Source organism: Stenella coeruleoalba, assembly GCF_951394435.1.
Source record: "Stenella coeruleoalba genome assembly, chromosome: X".
In the NCBI taxonomy this organism is placed as follows: domain Eukaryota; kingdom Metazoa; phylum Chordata; class Mammalia; order Artiodactyla; family Delphinidae; genus Stenella; species Stenella coeruleoalba.
Window position 1 is genome coordinate 37,119,940 of NC_137152.1, and position 14,833 is coordinate 37,134,772.

Genomic DNA, 14,833 nt, shown 5'->3' on the forward strand with positions numbered 1-14,833 from the left:
AAATGAATACTACACAATAAAGTGGAAATAAGACAACACCAAGTAAAATAGCATCAGAATGTGAAATGGTTAGGGAATAATTTGTCAGATGTGAAAGACCTGTACACTGAAAATTACAAAATATTGTTGAGAGAAATTAAACAGAGAGATATACCTGATTTATGGGTCAGAAAACTCAATATTGTTAACATTTCAATTCTCCCCAAATTGGTCTATAGATTCAAACCAATCTCAGTAAAAATCACAGCAGCTTTTTTTGTTGTTGAAATGAACAAACTTATTCTACAATTTATATGGAAATGTAAAGGATGTAGAATAGCCAAAACAACTCTGAAAAAGAAACAACTTTATTGAGGTATAATTTAGGATCCATATTTAAATTGTACAGTTCAATGATCTTTTTAAAAAAAACAAAAGTTTATTCTTAAATGTACAACAAGCTCCAAGACAACACTTCATTCTAGATATGGGTGGCAACAGATGTTATGGCAGGGAATCCAGATGTTTAAACAGGAATGGAATTAAGGATCACCTCAATGACCTTTATTAAATTTACCTAGTTGTGCAACCATCATCACAATCAAGTTCTGTAACATTTCAATCACCCCAATAAGATTCCTTGTACTAATTAACAGTTAATGACGATTCCCATTCTCACACCCAGACAACCACTAATCTACAGATCTCTGTATTTTACTTTTGCGGACATTTCATATAAATACAATAGGCAAATACAATACTAGATCTTTTGTGTCTCACTTCTTTCACTTAGCATATTTTTAAAGTTCATCCATAGTTGAACAGTTCATGCTGTAGTATTTATTAGTATTTGTTCTTTTTTATTGCTGAATGTACCACATTTTGTTTATCTACTTGCTGGTTGATGGACATTTGGATTGTCTCCACTTTTTGTCTTGTATGAATAATGCTGTTATGAATATTCAAGTGTAAGTGTTTGCACGAAAACATTACATATCTTTTGGATAGATAATGGGAATGGCAGTACTGGGTCCTCTGGTAAATTTATGATCAACTTTTTAAGAAACTGCCAAACTTCTCCAAAATGGCTATACCATTTTAATGCAGTCACACCAGAAATGTAGGAAAGTTCCTGATTTTCCATATCCTTGCCAACATTTATTATAATTTTTTTTTATTTTAGCCGTTTTAGTACATATAAAGTGGTATTTCATTGTGGTTTTAGTTAGAATTTCTCTAATGACTAGTGATGTTGGGCATCTCTTCATGTGCTTATTTGTATATATTTTTTGGTGAAATATCTCTTCAAATCTTCAGCCTAATTTTAAACTGGGTTGCTTGTCCTCTTTTTATTGAGTTGTAAGTGTTCTGTATATATTCTGGATACAAGTCCTTTATCAGGTAAATGATTTACAAGTGTTTTCTCCCTGTCTGTGCTTTGTCTTTTCATTTTCTTAATGGTACCTTTTGAAGTTTAAACCTTTTTCATTTTGATGAAGTCTAATTTATCATTTTTTCTTTATGGATCATGCTCTTGGTGTCCTACTTAAGAATTCCTTGCCTAGTACAAGGTCACAGAGATTTTTCTCCTATGTTTTCTGCTAAAACTTTTATAGTTTTAGCTTTTATATTTACATATCTGATCCATTTTTTTGTTAATTTTTAGTATGGTGTGTAGATTTAAATTCATCTTTTTGCATGTGGATATGTAATTATTCTTGCACCAAATGTTGAAAAGACTTTTCTTTCCCCAATGAATTGCCTTCACACTTTTGTAAAAAATATTTTTACCATAAGTATCAGGGTTTATTCCTAGACTCTCTGTTCTGTTCCATTGATCTATGTCTCTATCCCCATGCCAGTACCATACTGTCTTGATTACTGTAGTTTTATAGTTTTGAAATTGGGAGGTTACTGTCCTTCCACTTTGCTTTTTAGCAAATTCCTGTTTGTTAATCTTGGTCTTTTCTATTTCTATATAAATATTAGGATTAGCTTATCAATTTCTGGGGAACAAAGTCTGCTGGAAATTTGATAAAGTTGTATTGAATTTGTAGATCATGTGATTTTTCTTCTTTACCTTGTATATATAATATGGTAGATTGCGTTGACTGATTTTTGAATGTTGAAGCAGCCTTATATCACTGGAATAAACCCCACTTGGTCATGATGTATAATCCTTTTATATGTTGCTGGATTCATTTTGCTAATATTTTGTTGAAGATTTTTACATCTATGTTCATGAGAAATGTTGGTCTGTAGTTTTATTTTCTTGTGATGTGTTTGTATGGCTTAAGTATCAGGGTAATACTGGCCTCATAAGAGTTGGGGAGTGTTCCTTCCTCCTCTATTTTCTGAAAGATTTTGTGGAGTGTTGATATTATTTCTCCTCAAATGTTTAATGCAATTAACCAGTTAAACCATCAAGCTTTGGGCATTTTTGTGTGGAAAGATTTAAAGTTACTAATTACTTACTATTGCTGGTGAGATGTAAAATGGTACAGTCACATGAGAGCCATGCCTGGGTTTCAGATCTGAGATATCAGTCAACTGTCTTGGGAAGATGGTGAGATTGGAGGATAAGGAAATAAAAATTAAATCACACTGAGATATCACTATACATCCACCATAATGGCTACAGTAAAAATGATGGAAAATACCAAGTGTTGACAAGGATGTGGAGCAAATAGAACTCATATACTGTGCTGGTGGGAGTGTACATTGGCGAAGCCACTTTGGAAAACTAGTTTTATAAACTAGCTGAGCATGAACACCATATAGCCTGGCAGTTCAACTCCTAGATATATACCTAACAGAAGTTCATAAATATGTTCACCAATAGACAGGTACTAAAGTATTTATAGTAGCACTATTCCCAATAGCCCCAAGCTGCAAACAACACAAATGTCCATTAATAATAGAATGGATAAATATATTGTAGAGTATTCACAGAATGGAATAAAACATGACAATAAGAATTATCCATAACTACATTCAACAATATGGACAAATCTCATATTTACAATGTGAATGAAAGAAGATAAACACTTAAGAGTATATTACCAAAATATGCAATATAATTGTTTGACTCAATTTATATAAAATACCAAGCAGACAAAGCTATTTAAGTCAGGGTAGTGTTCACCTGGTGGGGTAGGTGGACAGTAAGGCCTGGAAGGGAGCACAGGGAGTTTTTCTGGGGTGCTGGTCATGTTCTGTTTCTTGATCAGTGTTCAGTTTGTGAGAATTCATTGAGCTGTATGCTTGATATATGCATTTTCTGTATGCATACTTTAATAAAAAGGTTTAAAAACAAAATAAAATTACATGCTAAAAAGAAAGCCCCTTTCTTATGAGTATTGCAAAAAACATTTAACTGAAATCAAGAAAGCGTTTATATATCAGTGCTTTAAAAAAAGCAGTGTTCTTTCTAGAGAAGTCTTCCAGTTATTCAACTATAATAAACTATAATCATATCTTAGGCTAAAAAACTACAATGCAGCATGACTTTATCCCATAGCAATGTACACAAAATTACTCTTAATGTGCATGTAGGAAATGAATATATCAAATTAACTAAATTGGAAGAAAAACCACCAAAGTTTTATGTATTGAAATCCAATTTCTTAACCATTGTTTTTCAAACAGAAATCCCAAAGAAAGCAGAAGCTTCAGTGGATGAGATGGGAAGTCCAGAGTGTTGTGGCTCAGTTTCATTGTCTTAGGGTCAGTTACTAAGGGGATAAGAAGTTTATGGCCTGCAGCTTACATAAATGATAGCTTTTTTGGTACAGGTTAGAAGGTATGCCTACCATTTTCGAGTGTGAATCACCTGCTGCCATAGCATAGAATTAATGAGGGAACAATTGCCACCTTTAGGTGTGTGTAACATTTAATAACTCTATTCCTGTAACATAGGCTAGAGATATGCTTAATTTGCCAATGCATAAAGTCAGACTTTAAGTTTAAAAATTCTATTTAATTAAAAAAAAATACCATGGTGACTTCTCAAAGGGAAGAGAAAGAACGGTTCCTCAGGGCAATATTTTCTGTGTCTTAAATGTCAATGATAACAAGAACTTCTGGCTTCTACTCATAGATCTATTATACATTCCCAAATTGGTTTTTGCCTTGACTTCAGTGCCCTGGAGGTGTTTGAACAATGAATACTCTTCTCCCCACCCTAGAAAGTTGAAAAAAAAATGGCCAGTATTAAGGACTTTTACATCCCAAGGTATGAAGGACAAATCTGTGCTGAATTTATAAAGCCCTTTATCCAAAAAGTGAAACACAGGAGATTACAAGTCATCTCCTGGGGTCTCTATTTCTACCATTTGCAGGAGATTGAGAGTACCTGTGTGAATCATAAAACCAAACAGGGCTATTGCTCAAATGCTTTATTGAAGTGTCTCCCTATGCATATAATTGCATATCAACTTGTATTCCACCTGACTGAAGGATACTTGACTTTGTTTGCCTTCTGTTCACTTAGGCTGTTTGTAGTCTGTCATATCTACTCCCCCTGCACAATGATTGATGCATCAGGCACTCCTCATCTCTCCACTATGAGACAGCTGATGCATATCCAGTTGTGATTTCCAGCTGAAGGCATTTTCAGTCACTGGCTTTATAGAGTTTTTCTCCACTATGAGTTTTCTGGTGTTTAATGAGATTTGACCTGTCAGTGAAGGCCTTCTGACATTCTGTACAAGCATAAGGTTTCTTCCCTGTATGAATTATCTGATGCAAACTTAGTGTTGCTTTCTGGATGAAAGCTTTCCCACATTTACTGCATTCATAGTGTCTCTCTCCAGTATGAGATTTCTGATGGATAGTGAGGCGTGATTTCCAGGTGAAGGTTTTTCCACAGTCACTGCATTTATAGGGTTTCTCTCTAGTATGGATTTTCTGGTGTGTTATGAGATTTGACCTGTCAGTGAAGGCCTTTCCACATTCAGCACATATATTGGGTTTCTCTCCTGTGTGAATCTTCTGATGCACCCGGAGTTGTGACTTCTTCGTGAAGCATTTCCCACAGTCACTACATTCATAAGGCTTCTCTCCAGTATGAATTCTATGATGTGCAATGAAGTGTGATTTCTGGATGAAGGCCTTCCCACATTCAGGACAAGCATAGGGTTTCTCTCCTGTATGGATTCTCTGATGCACACTGAGTGTTGATTTCTGGATAAAGGCTTTCCCACATTCATTGCATTCATAGTGTCTCTCTCCAATATGAGATTTCTGATGTATTTTGAGGCGTGACTTCCATATGAAGGCCTTTCCACAGCCATTGCATTTATAGGGTTTCTCTCCAGTATGAGTTTTCTGGTGTTTAATGAGATTTGACTGATCACTGAAAGCCTTTCCACATTCGGCACACATATACGGTTTCTCTCCAGTATGAGTTTTCTGATGTGTAGTGAGATTTGTCCTATGAGTAAAGACCTTTCCACATTCTGTACATATATAAGGTTTTTCTCCTGTATGAATTCTTTGATGCACATGGAGTTGTGATTTCTTAATGAACGATTTCCCACAATCACTGCATTCATAAGGTTTTTCTCCAGTATGAATTCTCTGATGTGTATTGAAATGGGATTTCTGGATGAAGGCCTTCCCACATTCAGTGCATACATAAGGTTTCTCTCCTGTGTGAATTCTTTGATGCATCCTGAGTGCTGATTTTCTTGTGAAGGCTTTCCCACATTCACTGCATGCATAGTGTTTCTCTCCAGTATGAGTTTTCTGATGTATATTGAGGTCAGAATTCTGGGAGAAGCCTCTTCCACATTCACTGCATTCATAAGGTTTTTCTCCTGTATGAATTCTCATATGTCTAAAGAGATATGATCTGTGGAAAAAGGCTTTTCCACATTCACTGCATTTATAGGGTTTCTGCCCAGTATGAATTTTCTGATGTGTAATGAGGTTTGACCTGAGTGTAAAGGCCTTCCCACATTGAGTACATATAAAAGGTTTCTCTCTTGTGTAAACACTTTGAGGTACCTCAGTTTGCGGCTTCTGAGTGAAGACGTTCTCACGCTTGTTGCATTCATGGGATTTTTCTCCAGCATGAATTCTCTGATGCTCAAAAAGATGTGACTTTTGGGTGAACGTCTGTACGTATTGAGTACACACATAAAGTTTCTCTTCAGTATGAATTTTCTGATGGTGGGTGAGAACTTGCTTGTGGCCAAGATGTTTTTCACATTGATTAAGTTCACAGGAGTTTGCTCTTGTATTAGCATTCTCATTCTTAGTAGAGGAAGAGCTATGGGCAAAATTGTTGCCATTTCTAAAAATTTTATCAAAGTTCTTTGTTGCATTGCTTTTATTATGATTATGTAAGTTTAAAGTATGCTTCAAACTCTTTCCAAATGTGTCATAGTTATGGAGTCTTTTAATGGAAGGAACAAGCCTGGTACTCACGTGAATTATTTTTTCAATGTTTTTACATTCATAGCCCCTCTCCTTAATCAATACTTTCACATGACTTAAAGGGTTATTTTGGTTTTCTTGATATCTCTCTAGCCGGTCATTATCTTGCCACAGTTCTTCTACAATGGAACACAATGAATCTTTTCCTATGGACTGACCAAATTTCTCACAGTGTAATGAGACTTCTCCAGAAATTCTCTGTTGTTGGGTTTGCCCATTATCCTCATCTAAAAAGAAAGAGAAAAAAATGAAAATGACTCCAGAATAATTATCAGAGAATAGAGGGTACATGGAGTTTGGACAGGATGAACAGAGAAATGGAAGAGTTCTTATGACAATAATGAAAATAGTAATATGAAATTCTTCTAGAACACTTACTCTATGTAAAACAATTATATACCATTTATGATGCGCCAGGCACTTCCAAGTGCTTTACACAAAGCAGCTCATTTAATCTTCACTAAACCCTAAGAGGTAGCTATCATTATCAATCATGTTTCACAGATGAGAAAACAGAAGCACAGAGAAGTTATGTAACTTGCTGAAGATCAAATAGCTAAATAAGGCTTCCCTGGTGGCGCAGTGGTTGAGAATCTGCTTGCTAATGCAGGGGACACGGGTTCGAGCCCTGGTCTGGGAGGATCCCACATGTCACGGAGCAACTAGGCCCGTGAGCCACAACTACTGAGCCTGCGTGTCTGGAGCCTGTGCTCCGCAACAAGAGAGGCCGCGATAGTAAGAGGCCCACGCACCGTGATGAAGAGTGGCCCCCGCTTGCCACAACTAGAGAAAGCCCTCGCACAGAAACGAAGATGCAACACAGCAAAAAAAAAAAAAAAAAAAGAAATTAATCAAAAAAATAGCTAAATAAATAAGAGATGGGATTTGAACCTGGGAATCTATATCCACTATGTAGGAAGTCAGGACAGTGAGTAGAGTAACCAGAAGAAGAAACTGAAGTCTGTTAAAGGTAAGCCTGAATGGAAGAAATATTTCAGAATGTATGTCCTTATTACATATTAGGTCTAAAACATTAATAATCTCTCTGCTTCCTCTTGCTTTTCCCTCTGAACCATTATGAGCATCTACATTAAATTTATAGTCCTCAAATACCAATTCCTCTATATCTATAGGAAAAATATATGCTTTCAACAAGTGTCAAATAGGAGAGGGCAAACTATCTATGGCAGAAACTGCAAGCCATCCACCAAAATCTATTCACCTCTTCTTTTATAGTAATAGAACATAGCTGGGCATTACGTTTACCAGTCTCACTTTGTCCTCACCAGTGGAATATGAGCAGAAGTGATATGTACCACTCCTAGGCCAGGCTTTAAGACAGTGGGCAAATCTCCCCCATTCCCCCTTCCCCAGCCCAGAGGACTCAACAATGACCCAACATGAACCACCCAGCTGACAACAATACTCTAGGAGATGGCAGAGCAATAACTTGGAACATGGTCCTTGAATGACCCAACAAGATCAGAGTTGATTTGTTGAATGCACCCATTCACCTGAGAATGCTTATGTAAGAGAGGATACAGTTATATTAAGCTTGTTGCTTTGCTCCTCTGTGCATATTCAGAAGGTATTGTCCTTGATATCAGCTCTAATTTTAGTACACCTCTAGGGAGGTTATATCTGCTATGAATGTATAAAGCAGACACAGTACCACTCATATTGATACTAAATTTGGCACAGTTTTGTGTTATAACAGAGAGAATTAACACACAGAGCCTGAAATTATTAACATTTCATGCAATTATCTTCCCTTTCCAAATATAATCTATGGTTTTTTGAATTCTTCTGATCAAATATTTGAAGGATCCTTCTGAAAGAGAGAAAAATATCCTCCTCTGCCTATCTTCCCAAATTCAATAAATTTAAGTTTACTAAATATTTTCCATGCTTGGCTTCAGAAAACTGAAGAGTAAGTGTTACAGTTATCAATTTTTTGCCTTTCAACCTCCAATTCACCCTTCCTTGTCCGCTCTACAAAAATGGATCTGAGTCTTTTTTCCTTTGCCATCTGGCATGATGTTGAACCTTGTCAATACAGGGTGATGGGGAAACACTGGAGGAAGGGATTTTGCTTCCTGCTTCTAGTGAGCTCACTCAGCAGGCTCCTCCAGCAAGGGCAGCTTGTCTATTACCAGGCTTCAGCAGTGTGGTGGCTTCAGCAGCATCTGGCTCCTAATGCACATGCAGCTTCCCAAGCACCCAGATCTTGCAGTGCAGGTCACTTCTTTAGCACCCAGCTCCTGCCACTCATATGGCTTCCCAAGCACCCAGCTTCTGCAGTGCATTGCAGCCAGAAGCACCCAGCACCCAGCAGTTTATCCTGGCACCCCTCTCAGGTGGCTTGTAGTGGAATATTTCCAATGAGACACTTCCCTATGATCAGCTTTTTCTGGAACCTCAGAGGGTAGATTTCCAGTAAGTTCAACCAGTGTGGCATGACAGCTGCCATGCTGTGAGCCATGGATATGCCTTCCCTATAAGGTCTGGATTCATCCCTGGGAAGCAGGGGAGGCACTTCCTTGGGTGTTCCTTCACAGACTTAGAGATACTCTCCCACACTAATTTGCTATTCCTTTATTCTTTAGAGTTCTCTTTACTTTTGCTGGCTAATCCCTTGTTACCTCAATCCCACAATAGCTAATAATTCTTTTTTTCAAATCTATTTATTTATTTATTTTTGGCTGCGTTGGGTCTTTGTTGCTGCACGTGGGCTTCCTCTAGTTGCAGCGAGTGGGGGCTACTCTTTGTTGCGATGCGTGGGCTTCTCATTGCAGTGGCACTAATAATTCTTTGTTAAACTTTCCATGTTCAAATTAGTATGTGGTTTCTCTCTCCTGATTAGGTCCCAAGTTATACAATAAGAAACAGGCTCTTTTTTTTCAGTGTAAGAATGGATCTTTTTTAAAATTCTTTTTCATTATGGTTTATCACAGGATATTGAATATAGTTCCCTGTGCTATACAGTTAGACCTTGTTGTTTATCCATTCTATATATAATAGTTTGCATCTGTTAATTCCAAACTCCCAGTCCACCCCTCCCCCACTCAGCAACCACAAGTATGTTCTCTATGTCTGTGAATCTGAGAAATAGGCTCTTAATTCTGGGAGCTTTCTAAAAAACTTAGAGGTAAAAAAAGCCTTAGTTACCACACAGTCTAAAATCCTATGTTTTTCTGTGAGTTCCTGTGGGATGGAGGATGAGAAAAAAGAAAGAGCTATATATTCTGGAGTAATTAAGAGCCATTTCATGAAATAGTGAAATCTGATCACAAGGTGAAAATGTATCATCTAAATAGATAGAGCACAGAATAAAGAGTCAGATTAGGGGAACACTATCAAATATGGCAGACATCAAGAAAACATTAAAAATGCACAGCAAAGGAAACAATCAACAAAATGAAAAGGCAACCTATGGAATGGGAGAAGATATTTACAAGTCATATATCTGATAAGGAGTTAATATGCAAAATATATAAAGAACATATACAGCTCAATAGCAGAAAAAAAACTGATTAAAAAATGGGCAGAAGAATTGAACAGACAGTTTTCCAAAGAAGACATACAAATGGCAAACAGGTACATGAAAAGGTGCTTGATAGCAGTAATCCTCAGGGAAATGCAAGTCAAAACCACAACGAGATAACACCTCACACCTGTTAGAATGGCTTTCATCAAAAAGACAAGAGATAACAAATGCTGATGAGGGTGTGGAGAAAAGGGAACACTTGTGCACTGTTGGTGGGAGTGTAAATTGGTGCTGCTACTATGGAAAACAGTATGGAGTTTCCTCAAAAAATTCAAAAGAGACCTATTGTATGATCCAGCAATTCCACTTCTGGGTATATATCCCAAGGAATTGAAATCAGGATCTCTTAGAGATATCTGCACTCCCATATTCATTGCAGCATTATTCACAATAGCAAGATATGAAAACAACCCAAGTGTCTGTCCACACTGAATGGATAAAGATGTGGTATATACATACAATGGAATATTATTCAGCCATGAGAAAGAAGGACATTGTGCCATTTGCTACAACTTGTCTGAACGTTGAGGGCATCATGCTAAGTGAAATAAGTCAGAGAAAGACAAATACTGCATGGTATTATCACTTGTATGTGGAATCTAAGAAAGTCAAACTCAGAGAAGCAGAGAGTAGAGTGGTGGTTCCCAGGGACTGGAGGGTGGAGGGAATGGAGAGCTATTGGTCAAAGGGTACAAACTTCCAGTTATAAGATGAACAAGTTCTGGAAATCTAATGTGCAGCATGGTGACTATAGATAATGATACTGTGTCATATACTTGAATGTTGCCTAGAGAGTAGACCTTAAATGTTCTCACCACAAAAAAGAAATGGTAACTATGTGATGGGATGGAGGTGTTGGCTAATGCTATGGTGGTAATCAGTTTGTAATATATAAATTATCAAATCATTTATATATTTGGATTGGAAGAGTTGATAATGTTAAGATGTTAATTCTCTCCAAACTGACTTATAGATTCAATGTAATCACAATCAAAATTCACTTTCATAGAAATTGAAAAATTGACTGTAAAATTCAAATGGATACACAAAGTACTTAGAATAGCCAAAACAATTTGAAAGAGAAGAACAAAGTTGGAGGACTAATATGACACGATTTCAAATTTATTACATAGCTACACTTATCAAGACAGTGTGGGAATGGTGTAAAGATACATGAATAGATCAATGGAACAGAATGAAGAGTCCAGAAAGAGACCCACATATATATGACAACTGATCTTCAATAAAGGTGCAAAGGCAATTCAGTTGAGAGAAGGATAGCTTTTTTTTTAAAATAAATGATGCTGAAATGATTGGATAGCCATGTGCAAAAATGAACAAACACAAAACTCTGATCCATACTTTAAATCACATATAAAAATTAATGCAAAATGCATCACAGAACTAAATGTAAGACCTAATTTTTTGGGGGACCTTGGATTAGGTAAAGATTTCTTAGATACAACACCAAAAACACAATCCATAACATAAGAAAAAAAATAAATTAGACTTTGTCCAAATTTTAAGTGCCTCATGAAAGACACTGATAAGCAAATAAAAAAATTCACAAAACACATACCTGATAAATAACTTGTGTCCATAATATATAATGAACTTTCAAAACTCAACAATAAGAAAACAATGTTCCCTATAGAAAACTGGGCAAAAGATTTGTACAAACACTTCACCAAAGAAGATATATAGATGTCAAATATTAGATATGATGGAAATGCCAATTAAAACCACAGTAAGATACAACTATCTTACTATTAGAATGGCTAAAAGTTTTAAAAATGGACAATTCCAAGTGCTGGTGAGAATGCAGATCAACTGGAACTCTCATACATAGCTGGTTAGAATTGAAAATTGTATAGCCACTTTGGAAAAGTTTGGCAGTTTCTAGTAAAGTTAAACATATACTTACCATACAGCCCAGCAATCTGACTCCTAGATATTTACCCAAGTGAATGAAATCTTATATCACACAAAATATGGAAACAAATATATAAACATAGCACCTTTATTCATAAACACCAAAACTGGAAACCATCCAAATATCCTTCAGCTGGTGAATGGATAAACTGTGATACATCCATACTATGGAATACTACTCAGAAATAAAAAAGGAACAAACTATGGAAAACACAACAGTAGGAATGAGTTTTGAATGCTTTATGCTAAGTGAAAGAAGCCAGGCTCAAAAAGCTTCATATTGTATGATTCCATTTATATGACATTCTGGAAAAGGCAAAACTATAGAGACAGAAAAGACATCAGTATTTTCCAGGTCTGGAAGTGGTGGGAAGAAGTAGCAATAAAGGGACCTGAGGTAATTTTTGTTCTATATCTTGACTGTGGTGGTGGTTACATGACCGTATGCATTTGTCAAAACTCATAGAATTATTATTATTATTATTATTTTGGCCACACCACGTGGCTTACAGGCTTTTTGTTTCCCATCCAGGGATTGAACTCAGGCCCTGGCAGTGAAAGCGCTGGGTCCTAACCACTGGACCACCAGGGAATTCCCCAAAACTCATAGAACTATTAACATAAATAAACCTCATAGAATCATAAACTATGGTAAAAATGGACTTGAGCATAGGTTATACAAAATATACAGATACACATTTGAATTCGAAATACATGGCCATGTTGTTTGCCTCTCTGAATGAAGAGTTTAATTGTCACATGCTAAGTCATGGGGAATAACTGTAGGTTTTTCATAAAGCTAATGTCAAGATAAATAGAACATTTTAGGCAATGAAATTTATCGTTAGCTTTTGAAGTGAACTAATAAAACGAATGGAATCAGCAAATACAATCAGTAATAGAAAAATTATAATCCAGGCGTAAGAAAATATGGAGCTGGTTTTGGGTGATATTGCTGGGAACTAAGAAGATGAACTGAGAACTGAAAATGATATTCTCAGAAATGGAAAAGCAGTAGGAACTGTAGAGTGATTAACTTAAAAATGACAGAAATATTTAAGAAACACTGACAAATGTGAGAAAAGTTGGAAGGTGAGAAGGGTTTCTGATACATGAGGTAATGATTCCAATTTCTGATGTAGTGAGGAGCAAGAGAAACATCTCAATGGAACTTTCTGGGTAGCTAAATGTAGTACTAAAGTACCAGGGAAGAACAGATTGGAGATGTCAAAAACAGAGTCATCAGAATTTCAGGATGGATGAATCCTTGCATGTATATGAAGAAAAGACTGGTGAACAGTAGACAGGGTCCGTAGGGCAACCTCATTTATGGGGATAATGAGAAGGCTGGAAAAGGGGGCAAATAATAAATTGGATGCAAATCAGTATGAAACAGACAGGAAACAATTCAAAACTAGGGGAACATGAGCAAGGTCACTCATAGGAGAGAAACTCAAAGAGACCACAAATGGTCAATAATGAAATGCTCAAACTAGGTATTGGAGAAATGAGAAATAAAAAATGAGATATCACTTTATACCCATAGTTGCCCCCAAAATGAGAAACTCTGGTAATATTAATTCTTGGCAGAAACTCGAGGAAAGGAAGAACCCTGTGCCCTATTGCTGGGAGAGTAGATTAGTGCAGCCAATTCAAGAAGAATACGGTGGTGCTCAAATTCAGCATGAGAATATGCAATGATCAGGCAAACCCTCTCTTCTATATACATCCCTGAGAAATTCTCACACTCTAAGAGAACATCTGTGTAGAAATTTATTGTAGAGTTGTTTGTCTTAAATGGCAGCTAACAGAAACCTACGTTTCACCACTGGGTGTATGGTTCAATAAGATGTGGTGCTAGCACACTGTGCAACACTATGCAGCAATTTGAATGAATGAAGCCAGATGAGCACTGCAATACGGACAGACCTTAGGGGTGAGTGAAAAAAAGGAACATAATTAAGACATGTAGCACAGGGACTTCCCTGGTGGTCCAGTGGTAAAGAATCTGCCTTCCAATGCAGGGGATGCGGGTTCTATCCCTGGTCGGGGAACTAAGATCCCATATGCCCAGGGGGCAACTAAGCCCACGCACCACAACTACTGAGCCTGTGCGCCCTGGACCCCATGTGCCACAATTAGAGAGAGAAAACCCAAACGCTACAACTAGAGAGAAGCCCACGAGCCACAGCTAGAAAGAAGCATGAGTGCAGCAATGAAGAGACTGCAGGCCATAACCAAACATCCTGCATGCCTCAATGAAGATCCTGTGTGCTGCAACTAAGACCTGACACAGCCAAAAAAATAAGGAAAATAAATAAATTTTAAAAATGTATAAACAAAGAGTGTTTAAAAAAAAGACATGTAGCACAATATAATTTATATATACTAAAAATACATACTTATAAACCAATACTTCAGGCTTTAAGAGAATATCATACAAATTCAAAGATCAAACACATTAGATCTGTTGCCTTTGGGAGGAGGCATAAGGGATGGATATGAGGAATTGGAATAAAAGGGAAGAAAATTTAAAATACCTAATGTACAAGAAAAGAACCTAAGATAAGGGGGTGGGAGTGAAGTAGGAAGAATAAAAAGTCCCTAGGTAAGATAGGGTAGTATGTATGTGATCCATGGTACAGAGATTAGAGACAGCTTTCTTGTCAAAAAGCCAAGCAAAGAAGACAATGGGTATCGGCAAGGGTCATACTTGGAGAGAGCATTCAGATATTGGAGGGGCTCTGCCAACTCTCTCCAAACAACTCCAAACGCTTCGAGCCTTCAAGATAAGATATCTTCAGAGCCTTTCAAAGGCATCAGCCTCTTCTAGAGAAACTGAGATCTATTTCCATGTCCCCCATCTGCCTAGGTCACACTCACTCACCTGAGCAGCTCTGGTGTGGGGTTTCCTCCTCCAACGTCCATGGTCCC

General features: G+C 37.0%; 1 protein-coding gene across 1 annotated transcript; it reads right to left on the reverse strand.

The window, feature by feature from the left end:
• Positions 1-1,236: 1,236 nt before the first annotated feature.
• Positions 1,237-14,827, reverse strand: ZNF41 (zinc finger protein 41). Its single transcript, XM_079910911.1, has 2 exons — positions 14,787-14,827; positions 1,237-6,647 (listed from the first exon to the last, which is right to left on the reverse strand). The coding sequence occupies exon 2, from the start codon at positions 5,812-5,814 to the stop codon at positions 4,594-4,596; it is 1,221 nt and encodes a 406-aa protein (XP_079767037.1). The 5' UTR covers positions 5,815-6,647; positions 14,787-14,827; the 3' UTR covers positions 1,237-4,593.
• Positions 14,828-14,833: the final 6 nt, after the last annotated feature.

Coding starts and splice junctions, on each gene's coding strand:
- ZNF41 (XM_079910911.1), bottom strand. CDS start 5,814: ATGAGAATTCATACAGGAGAAAAACCTTATGAATGCAGTGAATGTGGA.